Source organism: Pleurotus ostreatus, assembly GCF_014466165.1.
Source record: "Pleurotus ostreatus strain PC9 chromosome Unknown scaffold_8, whole genome shotgun sequence".
NCBI lineage: Eukaryota > Fungi > Basidiomycota > Agaricomycetes > Agaricales > Pleurotaceae > Pleurotus > Pleurotus ostreatus.
Window position 1 is genome coordinate 1,372,212 of NW_023503163.1, and position 21,539 is coordinate 1,393,750.

A 21,539-nucleotide genomic window follows, 5' to 3' on the forward strand; every position below is an offset into this window, starting at 1 on the left:
AGCTCGAGCTCGCAGATAATGGGATGTCCAACATCCACATCCTTGGTGGCTATATAGTCCTATTTACTACGTTTAAGGAGGAGCTTGGGCCGGATCACGGATGCTTGGGACTAGAACTGCTGACTTGTGTCCTCGAGGCTTGTACTCCAGGAGGCCTGTAGTTACCCATAGTCGCAGTTAACCTTCCACTTTCCAGACGCGGTCGCCGAGAATTGCATCTATGTTCCAAGGGCAAGTATAACTGAACGCGTGAACGAAAGAACCCAAGCACTTCTTCGTGCTCGCTGTCCTGAACATGCGAGCGTCTGCGCTGATAAGAGGAATCAGTTCTGGCTCCTTGGCTGACTGCGAGTTCTCTCGGAGTCTTCTCACAGCGCGAATTGAATCCATCGATTCCGAGCGTGTAGCGGTTTCGGCTTACCGCGTACCCAATCTGTCGTGACAAGGAACACGCCAAGCCAATCGCGCTATCGACCAATTTTCTTCGCAGGGAGCGCTCTAACTCCTGCTCCGTCCTCAAAAACCCGCACGGTGCGAGCAAGACCCGAGCCAGCCACCCTTACTCTCCTTAAGGCCCTTCCTGCTGTCAGTGATTCATGTCTGCTCAGATCGAGAAAGTAGAGTCCGCGGACTATGACCACAGTGTCGCCGTCGGTGCCTCCCCTCTTTTTCAATCACCCTTCCTCACACCGAGCCCCTTGTAGACCAGAACGACCTCTTCTTCGATATGGGACCACCTCAACGGAGAAGTCGATCCCGCACAGTCCACAGGCCCCCTTGCCGCCTTCTGCTTCATGACAGGGTTCATGTGCGTCCCTGTTCTTCTCCATCCAACGCAGACTAATGACACACATATGTGCGCAGTGACTGCATCTCCTTCTCCGCCATCTTCGTCTGGTGCGGCTTCCAAACCGGCAACTTCGCCCAGCTCGCCCTCGCCATCGCGCGCCTCTTCGAGTTCACCCCCTCCGCCACCCCGGGCGCCCCCTCCCTCCGCGATGCCTCCTTCCACAAAGCAGACCAGCAGGCCCTCACCTCCCTCATCACCTTCAACCTCGGGGCCTTCATCGGCCGCCTCGGCGACAAGATGGGCAACCAGACTCGCAAGTGGCTCGTCCTAGGCACGTTCATCCAGGCGCTCTTCACGATGGCCGCGGCGCTCGCGTCGTGGAAGAGCGGGCAGGGCGGTGTGGGCATATTGGGCCTCGGGCCGAATGGCGGGATTGGGGGCAGCATTGCCGACGACAGAGGCGATCCGGCGTGGACGAATACCCTCAGTTTCGTCGCTATCGGCTTCATGAGCGCGAGTCTCGGCGTGCAGGGCATCATGGGCAAGCGCCTCAACACACAGTTCACCACTACGAGTGCGTCCTACTTTCCCTTATACATACTTTCTCAAAGTCTCGTACTAACCCTTTTCGTCCTTTCCTTCCAATCCAGTCGTCCTAACTACCGTCTGGGTCGAGCTCATGTCCGACCCCCGCCTCTTCTCTCTGCGCCGCAGCGTCATCACGCGCGACCACAAGCTCATCGCCGCCTCCTCGCTCTTCCTCGGCGCCTTCGTCTCCCGCGCCATCCTCTTCAAGCTCGGCGCCGCCGGCGCGCTGGGCGTCGGCGTCGGGGTGCGCCTGCTCATCACCGCCGCGTGGCTGTTCGTGCCGGGGAAGAAGGCAGTGAAAAACGAGAAGTCGTAATGCACATGCACGATGGGTAATTACCCATGTGCTCGACCACGGGTTGTTCGTTCGGCGTTCGAGGACGCGGGAGCACACACATACGTTGGTTTGATCTGCTTTGACTTTGGCTTTTAGAATAGACGTCCCACCACTCTGATACACTTCGTTTACTTACACTTCACTTATTTACATCTTAGAGACATGACGGCATCACGAGTTTGTGTACTAGGGCCCGCCGTCGGCGCGGTTGGTCCCGTAGTTCATACGCATACTTCAATGAAAGAGAGAGAGAGTATACCAAGCTACTTTGCATGCTATGTTAGGGGGGGGATGTGAGATTGATGAGAGTATGTCAGGAGGGATGCATAAACCCCGAGTGATGTTTTTCCTCTCTACTTCTACGCCTCTAACGCTCTACTCCTCTCGTTCCGGTGTGCACCTCTCCTAGATCTAGACCTCCCTCAGCCACTCGCACATCCCACCCACCACATGAACTGAACTTGCATAACTCAACCCGTCTCATCCGTATTCGTCACGGATATTCGCACTATTGTGATTCCTGTTGGCTGCCAGCGTTCCATCGCTCTCGGGGATAGGCAGAGCGAAGAGGTACGCGCTGCTAGCTGTAAACGAGAGATTACGAACACTCGCACGTCGATTGTTATCTCATAGTAGACTCGCGCGTAGGCTGATTTACTCGCGGTGAGGTACGGTACTCGCATAGAAGTGATTCAAGAGACATAGATAGTCGACCGCGCAATGGTACAGCAATCAATCGACACAAATCGATTCATCGTCGATGCATCTGTGACTCCCGCCGGCGACGTCTAACTAAGTATAGCGATCTAGAATATACCAAGTGCTGTGTTATTCGGGATCCTGAGAGCCTGTAACCCGCCCTGATAGTGAGCGGGGTGGGGGAGTGTGGAAGGAGTAATCTAATCGGATGCTTGCGAAGTTTGCCGGCGGCTCACCATGCGGATCGATTGCTCGTACGCTTCCTTCTTTATAAATAAATGATTCTCTTGTGCTTTCGTTTGTGCTTGTCAATCCTTACATGACCCGTCGAGTACCTTGGCAGGTCCATTATGCCCGAGACCTTATTCGCCCTTCAGATAGAGATAGATTTGAGATAGAAGTTCGAGAAGTCAAGTTCAACTGCCCAACGCTACTCCCGGGCCCAAGCGCATCGGAAGAACTCTGAGGTCTGCGTGTCTGCGTGTATCGGCATGTTGCGGATTCCTCGAGTCTATGTGATTCCATGATTTCCCGGGACGCCGCTACTAGAGCCGTAGGCGAGCGTTGAAGTCGACTTGCACGATAGGCCACAGGATTCACCGATACTGGCTATTAATATAATTCATTCCGCCAATTCCGCCATTCCGCCACTTGACGAGGCCCTTGTGATTGCGACTGTGACTATGAGTACTGCGGAACAATCATGGTTCGAGGCTATTATGAACTCGATACTTCGACCTCCCAGGCAGCACGGTGCCCTCGGTGTCAGGTACGATTGTAATAGGTAGGATTGGAGCTGCACGTCTGCTCCCACCCGCCCCACCACAGTCAGGCGCTTAGTTGAGCTTCGTCGAGTCGCGCGCTACACAAGCGCTACAGGCGGTCGCAGTCAGAACTGGTTAGCAAGTGCTAATCTAATAAGCATGTACATAGCATCTGTGGACGAAGCAGGGACCAAGACAAGAATTAAGTGTCAAGGCTAAGCTCCGTTAGGGCAATGAGTGAAGTGTACCTCCTCGGGAGCTGGTATGTGAGCCTTGGCACCAATGTAAAATTAAGGCACTTCACTTGCTGGAAGACTGCACGTACTGCCGACTTGTCAGCGCTCAGCTATCAATATTCAATACTCAATACCCAAGCGAACTTGGAATCTTCAAGCTTTCGATCGGGAATAAGATGGCGATAAGTCAGCGATAACCTCAACATTAACCGGAAAGTCAAGCCTTAAGCTTCAGGGAGGAAGCGAAGTTGTGGATCCACTGCAGGTGCCGAGCGACCACTCGAGTAGTACTCACTGTCGGAGTACTACATGGTTTAGTCATTGATTAACCAGGTGTAGGTTCCACATGCATTCTCAAGGTCTTATTTAATACTTATACGGCTCCAAGGTCTCGCGTATACATCAGTAGGATTGAATCACCCGACAATGCATTGCTCGTTACTTGGGGGCACCTGAATATGAACCACGAGGGAAGTGACCTCGATCTCAGGGGCCCCTTTCCCAAATTGGGCTCCGTCTTAGTCATGCCCGCGCCGTGGCGTCTCGATCACAAGTAAGCATTCGCCTTCAAAGCTTCACACTCAATCCATCCGCCTTGTCGCGCTGCCGCCAACGAGGATGTCCAAAACTAGGGACACGACAGATACTACGCTAGGCAGGCGTTGGTGTAGTACTATTTCCAGAAAACGAAACTCGTGGACACGGTAGCAAATGGGACAAACGCTAGTCATGAGGGATAGTGCCACCCCCGACCGTTCAGGACATCACGCATCGGTCGTATCGAAAAAGCCAGATAGATACGCTGGTCTATCCTTAGAGCTAAAGCAGGAGTCCCTGGGGTTAGGACGCATGGGGTGTGGGGACAAGATGCTTACTTTCGAGTCTACTCATGCTCATTGTCTCGTTCTAGAAAAGTGTCGGAGTCCAGTTGTATCAGGGCTGAGAGCAATGGCCTGTACGAAAAAGTTTAATGTCTACTTCCTCAGCAAATGCAATCAATCGATCAGGCGTCTACAGCGCGAAGGAACGGAAGCCTGGCAAAGAGTTAAAGCTTACAAGACGGTCCGGTGAGAGAATCGATACTTAGTGTAGTTTCATGAGGAACTGAGTTGAACCCCAGAGTCTTGTTACTCGCTCACCGTCGCCCCATGACCATGAACGTGGGCCTTTAAAGTGCATGTCCATTTTTAACGGAAGCCAATTCACGGAGTACCCCAGACGATGCATTCATTTGCGACTACTGGGTGTCGTAGACAGAGTTTGGTGTATTTAATCGGACTACGAATAGCTTCGTGCAAGAGGTATAAATTCTGCTTGATGTCGACGAGTCTTGCCATCTGGCGACACCGCAAGAATCATGGACAAGACCTCCAAAGCTCGAGATGATGATGAAGCCAACCAAGAGCGCCCGGGGGCTGCGCCGCCCTCGAGCTTGCTGAACGATCTAGTACCCCCTCCTGGAACGATGTATTTTGGGCAGTAGGTCTTCTTATACAAGCCCATCTACTCTTTACTGAACGCACTCATGCCGTTAGCCGAAGCTATAATATCCTGAACAGCGCCGAGATAGGTGACTCGGACAAATTTGGCACGGTGACTTGGAACATCGACGCCTACACATATGCCGCCGGCGCCGTCGCGCCTACCGACCCGACCTTCTCTGCCAAGGGCGGGTCGATTTACATCGTTATGGTGCACAGCGGCTTCGTCAAGATCTACGACACGTACAACCAAGACACTTGGGATCGCATGTTCCTCGAGGTATACCCCAGCAATTCGAACCTTGTGGCTATGACCCAGCTGCCCACCACTGGGTCGGGGAATCAAGTAGAGGATAATTACAACTGTAAGCATGGTTTGCCTAGTTAAACCCGATTACCGGGCCCCAAACGCCCCGCTCACCTTGCACCTTTGTCAGACTCGATCGACTACGGCCAATCGATGCAGATGCTGAAGAATCAAGGAAACGAGGCATTCTTGTTCACTGCGAAATACCAGCAGGGTTTCAGCCGTATCCTGTCCAGGCAAACAGGCGTCACTTCTGATCTTGTCCATTTCGGAATCGATAGGGCGGGGGTGAGCAATATTTACCTACCGATGGGTGCTCCACATGCGTACAACTGCTAACTTGAACGCCATCCTTTTTGCAGCACTCCGAAGAACATCGCATCACTGAAATCTGCGGCCTTTCCCTGTTCACTCATAAGAATCCTTCCCAATTCCCGGTTACCCCAGGTGCGTGATGTTTGTTTTCTTTGTGGTGCGAGAGGGCACTTATATGGCAAACATTTTCCAGGATGGAAGTTTGATATCAATGTGAGTTCCAGTTTCTCCAGGGTGCTATGCGCAGTAAACTGGATAAATCTTTCATTAGGGGGACAATCACTGGACCGTCAGCGGGGGCTTCACTTTATCACTTGGGTTTTGAATTTGTGACAAGAGAAAGGCGCCTCATGCATGCTGATCGGAATAGTATCCAGTAGTACCTAAGGGTAAAATCACGAACCGCCAATGGAGAAACATGACACATACAGCTTATGATTAATACGTGACCACGGGCATCATCAACTAATCGACGAGAACACTCGATACTGTTCTACCAGATCCATGTATAGGCCCAGCTTGTGGTTAACACCCAGCGCACGCTTGTCCGTCCTCCGCCACCCAAATTTGCCTAGGACTTTGAATGTCAATGATGAGCAATCTCCAACAGCGCACCTCTGGCACGGAGAGAGGAAAGAAGCTGCGTAGCCATCCAGCTTACCTGCTTCGATCTTGATATAAAATGGTGAGAACGCGAGAAGCGCCGAGGCTGTTGGATCATCGAATACTTAGAGTTCGGGTATGGGAACAGGAAATGAGTAATAAAGCGGAAGGAACAGAGCAGATGAGTATACTCAACGTAGAAGCCCCTGTCTCCTTCCCGAATTGGATGCCGCTACAGTGACGGAGTGCGCTCAAACGCGTCTGCACCGCAAATAAGCATTCCTATTCCTTCTTCCATCACCTCAAACAATGGGGTCGCTAGTAAAGGCCATGCGGCCAATTCGCATTATCGCGCTTCCATTAACGAGGATGTCCAAGGCTTCTGATACAGCGGCGCTGCGGCAGTCATTGGTGTACTACCACTTCCAAATAACGAAACCTGCCGACCTTGCGCAGCATGGGACGAACAAGAAGGAGGGGGCGGAGAATGGCTCACTGGCGTGGAGTCCCAAGGGTGGCTGGCCACGATGGGTCACTGCAAAAGCATCCAACGCGTGGGCGAAGCTCGGAAAGGCCAAAGAAGGGTCTTGGAAGGTGGGTTCTTCGTGATATAAGCGTACGCCGGTGATTTATTGGTTTTGCTTTCTTGCTTTAGGTCAGGGTGTATCAACTTGGTGAACGGTTCTTGGACCGCATAGATTTTGAGGAATTGGCTCTCAAGGGGATCGACCCGTCGTTTGGGCCGTCAATACGGCATCCTGACTTTGGTGGCCACTCGCAGGATGATGTTAAGAATAAGCCTCCGTTGAAGGTATGTCTCTTGTATATACTTGGGGAGGTTCTAGTTGTTACCGATGACTGTTTTGTGCGGTTTAAATAGATACCGTTCCTCTACCCGCCCTCTATCCAGAACGGTCCGACAACTTTATCCCAATTGACGACCTTGGTACAACATCGCGGTCCGAATCACAGAAAGGGATTTCTAACATGGATGCTCATAACCCCACTCACGGCACCATTTATGATTATACGTACGTGAAAGACGCCCTATGTTCTGCCCACAGAAGTTCACCGTGTATTATGGTCCGTATGTATAGCAATCATACCCAACCTTCCGTTTTTCTTTTGCGTCTGGCGGTCGTGGCATCATTACAAAGGTTCGCGTTTCGTATCTCGATAAACACCCTGTACTTATTTGTATTCACGAAAATCCAAATTAACAGCGTATAGGGCATCGCAATACGTGCAAGCTCTCTTGGAGAGCGGGAGCATAATACCCGAACCCAGCAAAGAACTGGATCGTTTGTACGAACGATACCGTGTCAAGGAGAATGCCCAATCTTCTCACCCGACTCCGAGCCACCCGCTTCTCATCTCGCGCGACGCCGTACCACCAATAATAGAAACATTCGGGCTCGAGGTGGATGATAGTGCAGATATCTACCGCGCGATACAGCAAGCGGAAGTGAGGAGCCGGGGCGAGAAGGGTGGAGAGGGTGAGGAGAAGACGAAAACGAAGACGTCATAATTGATTTTCCCAAGGGGAAGATAGTGGGTGTGTGTGAGTCGCGTTTTGTACCCAGACAGCGCCTCTGATGATGCTCATGTCTCCCGCAAAAACAAAGTCGTGTGTATCTGGAACCAACACGTCCCGGGAAGCCCGCGTAATATACACTGCAGTCATATCATTATTGTACCCCTACTCAGTCATCACATAGACACACCCATAGTGATGAATATCCAACAATTCAGATGCCCATCCGTCGCGATGTCGGTGCTTTTCTGTAGAACGTATTATGCAGCTGATGCGTGTGGTTAGCCCAAAGCGATAGGTCCTGCTTATTGCAACCGCGATGCACATACATACACGAACGATGGCAACCCCCGGGCGGTTGTTTACCTCGGTGTCCCATGCCGAACAAATCATGCTTGTTTTCTTTGTCCATCACAACGTATACGTGTGCTCGCTGAATCCTGACTTTGCAAATTAGCCATCGTATTGCCTCCATAGTCAGCACCAACGCCCTTTGCATGATCCGGTGTCTCAGGATATGTACCCTGCGGGCCCAATACCAGCTATTAGCGTTCCCTGACGGTGTTTTGAGTTAGGGTAAAGCAACAATCCCTTCAAACGGGATCGCCTTGCTAAAGGTTGCTAGCTGAAGCTGGACTCGGACGCAATATGACGGGCGCGGGTGCGCCTTAACTACAACCGCGTGCAGGTTTCTAATACAAATCGATCTTTCCAGGTTTGCCGGACGCCAATGACAGCCAGCATTGTGCCTCTTTCGGATCTTGGGCCCAACCCGCGTCCTGGGCCGACGCCTAAATCTTCTACGATGGGCGGTGTACTTACTCCCGACTCGGAGTCTTTCGACGAACACATACATAGAAAGAAGTCATGATCCCGTCCAATGGGTGCGCTTAGGTGCGCGGTGAAACTCTTCTCGGCTCCGATTCAACGGGCCACCCGTTCGAGCGGCAACTCGTCCATCAGAAATAGGACTGAATGGGATCACGAAAATCGCTCGGGGTCGGATACAATCGCGCACAATACTGGGCGAAATCAATGAATGCCGGCGCATTCCAGGCTTTCCTTGGTTACTTTTTCTGCAATATTGGGAATGGTTATGGGACCCCCTAAGTTTCCATTAAAAGATTTGACTCTTGTACTTACCCCAGGTTTTCAGGTTGATTATCCGCTGATCCTCCGATCGATAATACTTCCCCGCATCGGCAGATCCTCCCCTGCCCGAACCGATGAGGTACAAAGTAACAAAGGAGGTGGAAGGGTCGAAAATAAACCCTTTCCACCACTTTCTGGAAATGGCTCGAGTTTACATCTATGCGTGTAGGTCCCACGCCAAGGACCACATACAAGTTGCGTAGTACAGTCATCTGTTCAGGCTGAAATGTTCATCCACCACAATAGGAATTGCTCGGGGTTTGATGATCTTCAGTAGTGGGGCCTCAAACTGCTTCAAACCTATTTCCCTGTACGCGATTTGACCGATGAACACGAGGCTGCTCGGTCGTAAGTGGCGGCGGTATTATTGCTGCCCTGTGGGACTTTCTAATCGTCGATCGTAATTCAGTTTGAACGCCGTACATACTTCTCCCGGTTCAAAGAACATCTCTGCCTTCCAACGCAGCCTTCGAAAAATCCATACTTAACCCGAGTATTCAGCAGCCATGATCTACGGCGAATACCGTGGCCTGCCCACGCGCACATGGAATTTTGGGTTTATCCTGTGTTTCTCCAAGGAACCTTCCTTCCCAACTCTTTTGCTCCTGAACCGAATCAGGAGCTCTTCCTTCAATCTGGATTCTGGAGTGAGAATTATTCGCGGTATACACAATCGTTCATTGCTAATCGCATGTTTTATGGACCCATCTGTACGTCTCTTTGGTGCGACGGCCGATAATCTTGCCGAGAATACCAATTTCTCCCCCACTACGCCTAGATCGCTTCGACTCAGTGGGACGAGGAAGCGGTTCCTATCCTGGTCTGAAGGCCGTCTACATCCCCCATCTTGCCCCATCATCCACAGACAGAGGCCGAATTAACTACCGAGCCGTTCTTTCTAGCTAAGCAAAAGAAATCCGTGAACTCTCGGCCTTCACAGAGTCGACGCTTAAACGTTGATGCCCAATGTCCAGGATGACCGCTCTCCTCTCCGAGGCATTTAGGCAAAGACGAACAAACGAAGTCAAAGAGGTGTGCAGCAGGTCGGACTAACCCTCGCTACGAGACGCCACACGCGCGCAGACTGGACTGCTTCACTACCACTGCTGTACTGGACACCCCTCGGAGGTACCGCCTCATCTACGCACTACTAGGCTTCACGCCAATTGGCAAACTCCACTCGACCTTCCTTAGTTAGCGATTCACATCAATCGCAGTGGCATATCTTAGCTACATCTATTGCTCTACCATTGTCTACATTAACGATTGCGAGTTTAGTAATAGTGATGCTGATCGTTACTCTAATTAGTATATAGTACAAGATATGCATGATACAGTGCGTAGTGTTGTTGGGTAACTGAAAGGAAATATCAAATGGGTATTAGTGAAGTTCAACCACGTAGCCTTGAAGCCTGCGAGCGGCCTTTAGTCCTAGTTGTCCCTTTAGCTTTACCTCCTGTGCGAACCCGGCTCATTCCAACGATCTCAATGTCCTCATCTGAGCCTTCGCTATCAGGTACTACATCTATTTCGGGGCTGGTTTTGCTAGAAGATGCTCGAGTGGATGGGTCAGCTTGCGCCTCCTGGGCATCGGGGTTCTTCACACCCTTGTCCCGCTTCCATATAACGGACAGTTCCTTGATGCGGGCAGCAAGCTTTTCACGATAGTCCCCTACAGAAGCATCGTCCCAATCAATCTGTCGTTGGCGTAGGTCGTAACCCGCTCCCCGCCGATGCTGTGTTTCGAAACATGTCGATTGAATATTCAAATTGCTCTGACAACAGTGAATTTGTACCTTGATGGTATTGCAATAGGTCCCTGGGTCCTTCATGAACGTTTGCGCGAAGTGAAGAAGATAAACGCCGCAATCGCAATGGTTGGGTTGATAAGGTACCTAAAGAGATGCCTTTATGAAACTACGCAATGTTCAACGATACTGTTCAACAAACCAGTGCTTGCATACCAACGCCTTCGCTTGTCAGGTCGAAGTCTTTCTTGTCCTTCGCTTCTAGCTTGAGGTAGGTATTCAGGGTCTTATACACTGCAGTATGGCGAGTCCCGAGGGAATCCAAAGTAAAGATATACGTTCTGTGGTGGAGTTAATTAGCTATCGTTGATGATACACGAAGACCTGAGTTACCTAGGTGGTTGAGGATCTCCCATTTGTACCTCAGGCGTAGCGTCTACACCGGCCTGGTCATCGACACTATGGAATATTGGGGGCGTAGTGAATTTCGGCGCCGGTCTTTTCGAAGATGTACCGTAAAATTGAGTGACACCGACACCATTTGACGACAGCAGAGAAGGGCCGGCGGAAGGCGTTTCGTCAATGATGATATGATTGGATCCACTCTCGACGGATGGCTGAGGTTCGATGGGAGGTTCATCGCTTGACATAGTGGTATCTTCATCTAGCAGTATGAATCGAGATCCAGTTTCAGACGCGCTTAGTGACCTATCCCTTCCACCAGTTCCGTGCACGGAATCGAGGTCCTCCATATCGGTCAACGGGCTTCCTATATGACCTCCGCCTATCAGCTCACCCTCTGACTCGGGCTCTAATTGATCCACAACTTCCTGCAGATCGCTGGGTGTCTTTGATCGACTGCGAGGCGATATCAACATTTCATTGGTGCGCTCGGCTAGGTCTTCTTCCATTGTTTGTGGTGTTTCCGAGAGAACTACGTTATTCATGGGGGCATCAGTAGCTTTACGCCGACCCATTTTACGTGTAAATCGAGGGGGTGTTGCAACAGGTGGAAGCAATATATGCTCCGGTTCGTAGATTATAGCAAGGTACCAGTGTAGACTGCCTAAATGAATGAAAGAACAGTGGAAAGGGGAGAACCGTACGCACTTTTCATTTATCGGAACAATAATGTACTTCTTCTGGAATATGTCGAATTTGGATGTCCATTTACGAACACTCTGATAACCGTCCTCGACACTAGAACGACACAGTTCAGCGTGCAGATAAATTCTTTCAAGGTTGAACGTGCTTACTTGCGTACTTTCAGCTTCTTGTAAAAGAAAGAACTGAAGACATATACGTCTTTGGCCAATTCTGGGTGCGATTCCTCAAGGTCCTTGAGCCATAATCTACAGAAGTGAGTAAGATGAAGGAGGGTTATAACCATCACGTACTTCAGCCCGAACTCTATTAGGGTATCATTGAGGAATTCCCCAGGTTGTAATCGATCGAGGTCCGAGTTCTTGATTGTCACGGCGCCTGTGGTGTTTGGCGGATATACCAAGATTCTGCGAAACACAATTATGCCCAAGGTCGTGGATGACCAAAGAGATATCACTAACATATCATCGGGGTCAGGTCGAGGTTGACGCGGTAGACCATCTGCCATCAGAGTCTGTCGGGCAGATCGTCTGCGGGGGTCCAGAGTTTCCACCCTTGGCTTCGGGCTGTGATCGCTGCGAGAGGTAAGGATTCGATGGACAACAAGGAGAAAGCTGCTTACGCTACATCCTCGCTTGGATAGGTAGAACGTTTACGGGGAGGGCCTAGCGGGGGACCTTCAGTTACTTGATCTTCATCTGTTATTTTCCGCTTGATGCCTGATATGGGTTTAGTGGTAGGTACCGTCCGTCGCGTCTTGGAACCCTCCAAGCCATCCGAAGATCGTCGCCGCTTCAAATCCTCCAAAAGCCTCATTTCTCTCTCAAATATGCCTCGGGCACCAGCGCCGCTGACAGTTTACCTCGTTAGAGGCTGCGAAGATACGGCTAACATGCGACTTACTCGAGGTACTCAGCGCCATCTAATGTTCTGGTAACTTCGACTAGGCCGGCGATTTTCTCTTTTAGTCCCGGTTGGTCATCCTCGAAAAGCAGAAGAACACGCCCCAAGTCGACGTTACCTAGTCGTTGTGAGTACTGTGTCGTCATGATTGAATAATGTGAACCACCTTCCTCAGATTGGCCGAGTTGCAGACGGCTCCCCGAATACCCCAAACGTATTGCGCTAAACATAAGGAAGGGTTCTTCGGCCTGGCGATTTGACATCTTCTCGTGAAGATGGCATTCATAAAGGTAAAATGCTAAGAGAACGGTGTGGCTTACAGATAGGCGGAAGACTTCTCCGTTCAGTGCAAAGACCAGAGATTCTGAAGGTTTGCGATGAATTGTCAATATCAGTTGTTTGGACGAATATTGGAAGGATGTCTGCCTCTCCCCGTATTCCTGGAGTCCAATGAAAGCCCTCTTTACTTGAAGGCGCGGATGTTGAACCTGGGGGGCAGTTTCGACTTTAAGAATCTGCGCCGAGAGTCAGTGTTCGCTCAAATACAATACGGGTCATTTAGCACACATGGCCACGTTTAGGTTTCATTCTATCCTTCGTCTTTGCTTTTTCTTCCTTCGCAAGGTCGACATGCGGCGCGCTTAGTCCAATCGACTGATTCTGGGCGTTAATCTTCGAAACCATTCCTTGAACCCTACCCGACGTAGAGAGAGGCCGCGCTGGAGGTGGAGACGGCTGGTATTCTTCGATCGGGTCCGAAGATGATTGGGTATGGTGATGGGAGATATGCGGTGTTTTGCTAGATGATGCAGCATTTCTGTCGTCCATTTCGTCAAATGGATGAATAGGTGGCAGCCGAACCTGCGTTTCGAGTTCTGTTGGCGTTCGAAAGTGACGACTTTGAATGCAGTCAAGTTGATCTGGCGAGGAACGTGCGCGAGTCGCCGACAACGATAGCGGCTGGCCGAGATCTTCGTCGTCGTCCACATCCACTGTATCGTGCTGAGGAGCAAGAACTGCTTTCTGCTTCCCTTTGGACTTGCCTGTATCCATTTCCTTAGGGTGAGATGCTACGTAGGGTAAAGCGACTGACCGTATCCTCTCACAAAAGACGACGCTGATTTTTGGATATCAATTCGACTTGGAGGCTGTCGTTTACTGTGACGTCCCGCGGTAATCGTCTGCAAGGCTGTACGATTGGCACTAAACGCGTTTCGGGGAGTGTAGGGGTCGAGCAGTCGCTGAACCTGCCCTGGAACAGGAATTGATGTGGCAGTTGGGTTTTTCCAGCTGTGCTTTCTTGAGCTCTTGTACACAATTCAATAGTGAGAACTTACGGCTTCTGGCCAGAAGCATCTCGATTGTTTGCGGGTGGTCTTCTGCTAGTGCCATTCGCGGCGCTACCGAGCTCGTTTATTGAGTTTCGATCCTTGTGCGGTAGAACATTAGATGCCATTGATTGAAGTCAAGTCTGTGCAATATTAGTTGGGATGATCAGTGAAAGCAGAAGCACCAACCATGGACTGATAATGCTCATGTAGTATATATACGCGTTCCCGGCAGGCGTTCCAGGTTGCAATCAAGCTAGGTACCAGGTGAGTGAGTTCAAGTAAGGCGCAGACCGCGCGTTTCAGCCGTTCGGCACGGGAATGAGAACACTGGGATGTCGTACTGAATGCAGAGTGGGGGAAGGCAAGGTGAGCTTCGCCGTTTCGGTACCAATACTAGCTCGGGGAGCGCCAAAATCATGGGCGCTAATCCGGATAACTTCGATTTCAAAATTTCCAGAAATACCCTGCAAAGTCTCAAGTCTTGACAAGATCGTACTGTCGAGACTGTGTTAAGCTGATGCACCCATACCGAGCGGCCAGGACTTCCACTTGTGCACATTCGTGTGGTTAGCAAGTTTGGTACTCACCTATATACCAACGCTTGGCAACGTATAAAGAGGATGCAAGAGTTCATGGTTTATTGTAAGTCCGTAACTAGTTATCTCAACTGACCAGCGTCGTCTTGACTAGCCAGGTGTCCATCTATGGGACCCCGGCGGCTATAGCCCACGACGTTGCACACATTTCACTCACACCAACAAATGCAATTGAGCGACGACCTCTAATGTAGATAAGCTGGCAAATGTCGTAGTAAATATTGGCCTAAGTCTCTGCATTTGTCGTCTTCCACAGACCAAACCTAGCCTTCCAGATAGATATGCAAGGGACTTTGGATGGCACTGGAGCCGAGCATATGAAGTTGAACAGATAAAAAACCCGTGTGTCTCATGGGTACATGAGCCGTAACATGGCGATACATACATGATAGATACTCTACAACGCTGATTTTCTCTACTCACAAGTTCAGATCACTGCCAGATAACCGATAGAAATCTGCTACTAGGTACAGGCTCCCAGAGATAACCACCAGAGATTCGCTTTGGTCATCGCAGCGAGTCGATGCCCACAATAGAGCATCTTCTAGCGGATGTGTACTAGCGTCTGAGGGTGCCCATACTGTTGTGTCAGGGACGAGGCCGTTGACCACCTCCAGTATCTCAGAGGGTGGTACGGATTTCACCCAAGGCATTCCATCCGGAGGCGTGAAATCCACGGCCGCCACACTCAGATTGAGGGTGAGCTTCGAGCCGAGTGCAGGCAAAGGAAACAGGGGCGACAGTGTTTGGAGAGGGGTTTTAGGGGGAGAGTGTGAGAGGGAAAGGATAAACGTTAGGTTGATACTCCGGGTCTTTGACGAGTTTGAACCGTCTGACATTGACAGCAGATGCGCGATATAATCGGAGAGCGTAGCGGCCGAAGCAGAATTGTGTGCACCGTCAACCAGAACTACAATGGGTTTGATCTCCTTCGTTGAATAGATATGGAAGGATAACCTCCCGGGCCATACGACCTCCCTGATTCCCTTGGCTATTGAATCGGCGGTGATGTGCTTGCAGAAGCCCAAGGGAGCGCACGCTGGATGAATGAGCAAAGTAGACACGATTTCTGAAGCGATCGCCAAATTGTCCAGCTGATGTGCCCCTTGTAAAGGAAGTTGGCTGTGAATGGGGGCCGGGAAATATGGCATGTCCAATGAGATAGGCTGTCCAGGGGGTGCTTTGAAGTGTTTCCCGTCAAAAGTCGTCTCGAAACGCTGCCCATCGACATGGACATTCCACTCTCGACGGGTGACCTGACGAGCTCGGATCAAATCTCCGCCTACACCTCGCACGATTGTTTCCACCACATCGTACACTTCAGGGTATTGCTGTTTACCAAGTATAAACGGCTTGTTCTTTCTCGCTATACCGGCCTTCTCCGAGCTAATAGCAGAAGGAGTATTGCCCAAGAAGGCCTGATGGTCAACGCCAACCGTAGTCATTGCCGAGACGAGGATGGAATCATCGGGGATGGCATTTGTGGCGTCCAGGCGTCCTCCGAGGCCGACTTCGATCACCGCAATATCCACCTTTGCTGTTTCGAAGATTACGAGTGCCGTCACGGCGAGCAGCTCAAAGTTGGTTAACCTTGTCCCATGCTCCTTATCCGCGCTGACAACGGTACTTCTGGCGGCATCGTATGCTCTTGGCGACACCTCTTTACCGTTTATAGCTATTGAGTCGTAGACGGAAAGTAGGTGAGGGCTGTTGAATCGTCCTACAGAAAGCGGCGGGTTGGATGCCAAAAGGATAGACGATAGCATCGAGGTGACGCTTCCTTTGCCATTGGTGCCCCCGACGTGAATGGTTGGGCGGGTATATGGCGGCAGATATTGCAGCAGTCGTTGAATGCGATCCAGACCTAACTCAATGGACATGGATGCGGAGTCTTCGTGACCAGGCCTGATGCTAGCATCTTCATCAAGCCTGAAAACAGAATCGAGTAAATGCGTAGTTACCTAGACTTATAGTAAATACTAAACAGAGAAATGAGGGGGGCCGGACTGTGTAAGCGCGCTTGAATGCCCTGTCTCACGCGAAGTGGGCCTAGCAAGTAGAGCCATGCGATGAATCCATTGACAAAAAAGTAGCGTGTAAGTGAGTTGAACTGGATGCGAATCCAAACTTCTATGTACAATGGAGGACAAGAGTACACCGCACGCAGAGGCCAAGTAGGTATGGATTACAAACGAAAAATTACATCGTTTTGTTCAATGAGATGAAGCCTAGCATAGAGGAGATAGATAATAATGTCTGTTGGCCCTCAAGGGTCATAATGTGCGATGATATAAATGTTGGTGCGTTAATCGTGACGTGTCGTGCAACAGAAAGTCGAAGTGGTTGATGCAGTTTAACACCCATCGTAGAGTGAGTTCCGAGGGAAGGTGTACCCCGCGTCCTTCCATGTCGTTAGATTCGGGTTTGAGAACGCGTTGATGTGACTGAGGCAAGCGTATCAGGCACACATCTACCCAATGCAAACATATTTCACTCACTTGTCGATGTAGTCCGCTGTTGGGCGAGATGGCGGGTTGCAAGTGACACCGTTCTTGACGTCGTCCCGCTGATATACTCGGACGTAGTCTACATACATCTTCGAAGGGAATTGTAGATTCTTGAAATCCTGCTTCTGGAAATTAGGAGCAAGCCCTAGATTCAGGATGATATACTAAACGAGCCATGAGCGTTACAAAATAGACGAAATAACAGTCTGCCATACCATGGGCTCTTCAGGTATGATTCGAGCGCTGACTTGGGAAACGGGATCAGGACCCGTGGCAGCCGCTGTAGCCGTCCATGTCTGTTCGCCGTTGCTATACCATGTAATATAGCCCTCGTCGCGTCTGTTCGGATTCGACCAATATTCGAAAGCATAAGGAGCGTACGCCGTGTTGTTATAGAATTGATCATCGATATAGCTTAGGGCTGACACGGCCTGCTGAAATTCCCCGCCAGCATAACTATTATAATGCGTGTCGCTCCCGTGTATGACGGAGGCTGGCTCTGTGTTGTCGAACGCGTACTTGTAATTGAATGGGGCGACCTGGAACGTCTGTGAAACCTCCCCACGCCAGAGATTGGTGTCGATCTGGGTTTCGATAATATCGATCTCCGGCGCGGCTCGTCCAACATCTGTCCTGGGGCCAGGATGATCTGAGCCAGGGCACGTGCAAGCGGACAAACGCTGCCCAGGGAGGAAGGAAAGTTCCGTGTTGCCTGGTGACCCGGTAGCGGCAGCTTCTGGTGTACCATCCTTAGCGGTTTGGTTGGGGAAGGTTCCAACATCACAAGCAGCATAGCTGTACGGCCATGTACCTTCAGTAGTTGCGCCATATCCAGCACGCCCCTGCGTGAGAGGAAGTCAGCGGTAATCCGTATGATAGTATTAGACAGCTATCGTACCAGGTTGCCTAGCGTCCAAGCAGCTAAACGTTGTTCCGTCACTCACGCGCACAATCTTGGGGATGATAGGACGTACCTGGCCATAAACCTGGTGCTTTAGGCGAACCTGGCATACTCATGGATACTTCGATATAGCCGGTGGTGAAACAGAACTTGTTCCAAGATTGGAGCATACCTGTGGGAACAACCTGGTCAACGAAAAGACCTCTATGCTCGAGGTGACATACTCACCGCTCTCGAAGTTGAGATCGTGCGACGGTTTCTGCGACATGGTGATGACGAGCTTCCCATCTTCCGTCGTAATCGCCTGTTTGCAGTTCAGCATTTGCCTGGTTGCATAGTGAGGATACGCACACTAGGATCATACCATTCAAGATCGCCGGTGGGCCTTTACATGACTAGAGTAAGTAAATATATCGAATTCCATGCACGAAGTAATCGCACCAATAATGCAAATCCACTGCTTCCCAAAATGGGTCATCCCCGGGGTAGAATGTCCGTCCGTCTGTGTTGAACTCGTCGCTGAAGACTAAGTTATACCTTTTCCCATCGGAGCCCGTACGACTGCGGACGTTTTGTGGGGTGTCGTCGTCAATGAGTTTCGGGAGGCCGGGGAGAACAGGTATTTGTCCTGTTCCGTTGATGCCACCAATGTTGAATCCCCCAGGTGCGAAGGTAGACTTGTTCACGTATGAGATGATTGGATACCCAGCGAAAAGGACAATGAGCCCAGTGACGAGCACGAATATCGCTATTGCGTTCAACCACCCTCTTCCCGAGAATATTGTGAATGATCTATTCTCACGCGCATCTCGAGCTGGGTCAGGGTTATGTAGATCGTCGTCCACGTCGGGGTCTCTGTCCCAGAGATACTGTGGTACAGTTGTTGTTGTCGGTAGTATAGTTTGTTTTTCTCCGGCGTTGTGTGCTATCGTTGCGTCTGAGGGTGGCGCACTAAACCGTGAGGCGGTGTACACTCCGCTATTTGCGCTTGGTGCAGGTGTGTACTGGGCGCAGCAGGTTAGGACGTTGAGGAAAATCAGCTAGGCTCAGACGCACTGAGTATGGGCCATAACCGCCTCCAATTTGCCCACTAGCCACTCCGTGTGCTATGGCGCCTCTACCTGTCCGTACTTTTCTGCTTCCGGATGATGGCGTCCTTGAAGGTGTCCGTGAAGGTGTTCGTGAAGGTAGTTGTTGAGTATAGTTCGCATTTGCATAGTAGTTCGAGGAGTTATTGTTCATGACTGATCTTGGACTAGTTGGCACGGCAGCATAATCTTGAGGCCCAGGGTGGGGCACGGGGACACGACGTGAGGAATTTGCCATGAGGTGAGGATACAGAACCACCAGCGCCCAAAACAGAACTTGTGGCTCATATTTCCAAAGTAGGCAATCGCAGTGCCACCATCACGGGATCCAAGAATTGAAGCTGGAGGTAAGTTGAGATTCAACGTCGCTAGCTTGGACAGCGCTGTGCTACTTGCGAGCTTGCCCATGCAATGGTTTGAGTAAAAAAGAAATGGGATCCTTGAGTGCATAAAATATCGTCGGAATGCAGGCCATTGACTTCGGCCATGGAGGGAAGAGAGCTATGCACCGTAAATTACCTACGGGTAGGTTCCGCAGTGTCGAGCTATGCAATGGAGAGAGTGAGAACGCCCTTAGACAGAAAATTTGCTACACTAAACAGTCATTCGGCCCGTAACGAGGCTGACGTATGATGTGTAGCTACTACCGCCTCGATATTTCATCTTCAGGGCATATTCATACGACACACGGTCCCTCCGCCAGTATCCCCATCAAAGGTAAAGAAGTTTGCTATCGGCGGTTCCCGCGCCGCGAGGGCTTTCAGGATATCCTGCGCAAGCATGCCACCTACCACCGCGCAAACAGGGGAAAATTCATGTTGAGCGGTCGTTGACAGTGTTCTAGAATTTAGAGGCAAGGTAAATCACAGGGCGGAGCATACATCCCTGGAAAAAGCGACATACTCAATGAGCGTACGAGGGATAGCGGTAGCTACTTGTTTGTTGACATCGGCAGCTGACAAAAGCTTGTTAGCTATTGCCTCCAGTTCGTCTGCGTGCTCAGAACTATCTGGAAGACTGCCCCCGTGGAGTGACTGGAACTCCCATACGGCTTTTGTGATGGAAAAGTAAGTGATCTTATGTCTGATGAGCGCGGGGGTCACAAGAAGCGTGCGTACCGAGGATTCCATAAACAACGGCGGGGTTTAGCTCTTTGGTCTGCCTTTTCGTTAACCCCGACCATTTGTGTTGGAGTGCCATATGCAGCGTTGAATACGCCGTGGTCATCCTGACATTTTTGGGACCATCTTTGGTCACGGACCGGTCTCTATAAGTCGCGAAGCAGACCCAATTGGGACCGAAGTCAGCGGACCATGAGAGATCGTAAATTAAAGCTGCTCACGGGGCAATATATTCGTGGTTCAGCAAGTCACAGAAGATGTAGCCAAAGAGGCCAAATGTGCCGCCAGCATAGAGGGGTTTACCAAGCCGACGGCACACTTCGTTGAGCTGTATCTGTAGAAGGGTCGCGCAATCAGATCTCGTACAACCAGGGATGCGCATCTGTAGACGCAAGGTATTCCTACCAGGCCGTCCCGTCGCCAATCCGTGACGCATACTAGGTCCGCGTCCTGTAACGTCGCGTCCGCGACCTCCCGTTCTAAAACCGAGTAGGTTGGGACGTCTCCACTTTCACAAGGGGATTAAGGCTCTCTACTCTAGCCTTGGCGGCATCGACTCTCTATCAGACATCCCACGCCGAGGTAAAGCCAGTAAATTGCCGCCACGAGACATGATGAGCGCTTCGAAAGAATAACTATCGACAAATCATGCTCACTTTCTTGCCGTCTTCGTCTCTGAAGAAAAACCCTGAACCCAGGTCCGCGTCCGTGACGTCTTCGCCGTCAATAATAATTAATTTTCCAATGCCAGCAAGCACGATGTTTTTGATTGTCTCCGTGGCAGTCCCTCTTAGGCATACCACGACGATGGTCGCATTTCGCATCCTATGATGGATATCGCATTAGCCCCGCGGAGTATTGAGTGTGTGGTCATCCGTAACGTCGACGAAACCTGTGGGGCGGGGCTAAATAGAAGGCATGTACCTCTGCTGTGCTTCAAGCCCCCACAAACGGATTTGCCGATCATACACAGCGGCTTCATCTGGAAGTTCGTAGAAGATGGCATGTGTTGTAAGCCAAGAAGAACAGTTGCAGGTGGCAGGTGGATAAAGCTACCTTCTGTAATCTGTACTGGTATACTCTTGTTCCCAAGGACCTGGTCAGTCATGTTGAACTTCGCGGACCAACACGCGGCGTCCTCCTGTATAAGTTGATTCAGGCCTGAATCTTGATGGAATCAAGAAAACAACAAAACATTACGTGGTTTATGGCTTGTACAATGTGAAGGTGGCGTAGAACCTGCTAAAATTACAATGCGAACTTCACAAGATGATATGAATCCGTGGGAACATCCCAAGTTACGTGGATAATACATTGGAGGCGTAAGTAGAGTACGTACATACACTCGACGGTTCAAGTTAGCTAAAAACACAGTGAATGTATACATTGATACTTTGATATAGATCGACTACTGGGGTATATGTAAATATTTTA

General features: G+C 50.6%; 7 protein-coding genes across 7 annotated transcripts; 3 read left to right on the forward strand and 4 right to left on the reverse strand.

The window, feature by feature from the left end:
* Positions 1-596: 596 nt before the first annotated feature.
* On the forward strand, positions 597-1,694 carry PC9H_010807 (uncharacterized protein; the record flags this gene model as incomplete). Its single annotated transcript, XM_036780300.1, has 4 exons — positions 597-650; positions 705-808; positions 865-1,364; positions 1,441-1,694. 4 exons carry the CDS (start codon positions 597-599, stop codon positions 1,692-1,694), a joined length of 912 nt encoding a protein of 303 aa, XP_036627683.1.
* A 3,077-nt stretch (positions 1,695-4,771) lies between these two features.
* PC9H_010808 (uncharacterized protein) lies at positions 4,772-5,842 on the forward strand (the record flags this gene model as incomplete). The annotated part of the gene is made up of 6 exons (XM_036780301.1): positions 4,772-4,893; positions 4,950-5,260; positions 5,333-5,490; positions 5,565-5,649; positions 5,711-5,730; positions 5,789-5,842. The coding sequence occupies 6 exons, from the start codon at positions 4,772-4,774 to the stop codon at positions 5,840-5,842; spliced, it is 750 nt and encodes a 249-aa protein (XP_036627684.1).
* Positions 5,843-6,429: 587 nt separating this feature from the next.
* PC9H_010809 (uncharacterized protein) lies at positions 6,430-7,648 on the forward strand (the record flags this gene model as incomplete). Its single annotated transcript, XM_036780302.1, has 5 exons — positions 6,430-6,714; positions 6,776-6,931; positions 7,001-7,151; positions 7,218-7,277; positions 7,344-7,648. The coding sequence occupies 5 exons, from the start codon at positions 6,430-6,432 to the stop codon at positions 7,646-7,648; spliced, it is 957 nt and encodes a 318-aa protein (XP_036627685.1).
* A 2,432-nt stretch (positions 7,649-10,080) lies between these two features.
* On the reverse strand, positions 10,081-14,017 carry PC9H_010810 (uncharacterized protein; the record flags this gene model as incomplete). Its single annotated transcript, XM_036780303.1, has 14 exons — positions 10,081-10,107; positions 10,273-10,478; positions 10,771-10,895; positions 10,948-11,218; positions 11,351-11,412; positions 11,665-11,754; positions 11,811-11,906; positions 11,952-12,065; positions 12,120-12,233; positions 12,281-12,508; positions 12,562-13,076; positions 13,129-13,604; positions 13,655-13,851; positions 13,899-14,017. The coding sequence occupies 14 exons, from the start codon at positions 14,015-14,017 to the stop codon at positions 10,081-10,083; spliced, it is 2,640 nt and encodes an 879-aa protein (XP_036627686.1).
* Positions 14,018-14,907: 890 nt separating this feature from the next.
* Positions 14,908-16,554, reverse strand: FOL3 (folylpolyglutamate synthase; the record flags this gene model as incomplete). The annotated part of the gene is made up of 2 exons (XM_036780304.1): positions 14,908-16,417; positions 16,496-16,554. 2 exons carry the CDS (start codon positions 16,552-16,554, stop codon positions 14,908-14,910), a joined length of 1,569 nt encoding a protein of 522 aa, XP_036627687.1.
* Positions 16,555-16,841: 287 nt separating this feature from the next.
* On the reverse strand, positions 16,842-19,222 carry PC9H_010812 (uncharacterized protein; the record flags this gene model as incomplete). The annotated part of the gene is made up of 9 exons (XM_036780305.1): positions 16,842-16,932; positions 16,987-17,159; positions 17,211-17,837; positions 17,894-17,916; positions 17,970-18,068; positions 18,125-18,200; positions 18,248-18,281; positions 18,338-18,900; positions 18,953-19,222. 9 exons carry the CDS (start codon positions 19,220-19,222, stop codon positions 16,842-16,844), a joined length of 1,956 nt encoding a protein of 651 aa, XP_036627688.1.
* Positions 19,223-19,649: 427 nt separating this feature from the next.
* Positions 19,650-21,213, reverse strand: PC9H_010813 (uncharacterized protein; the record flags this gene model as incomplete). The annotated part of the gene is made up of 9 exons (XM_036780306.1): positions 19,650-19,824; positions 19,888-20,035; positions 20,103-20,251; positions 20,327-20,439; positions 20,511-20,555; positions 20,615-20,665; positions 20,762-20,930; positions 21,030-21,087; positions 21,162-21,213. 9 exons carry the CDS (start codon positions 21,211-21,213, stop codon positions 19,650-19,652), a joined length of 960 nt encoding a protein of 319 aa, XP_036627689.1.
* Positions 21,214-21,539: the final 326 nt, after the last annotated feature.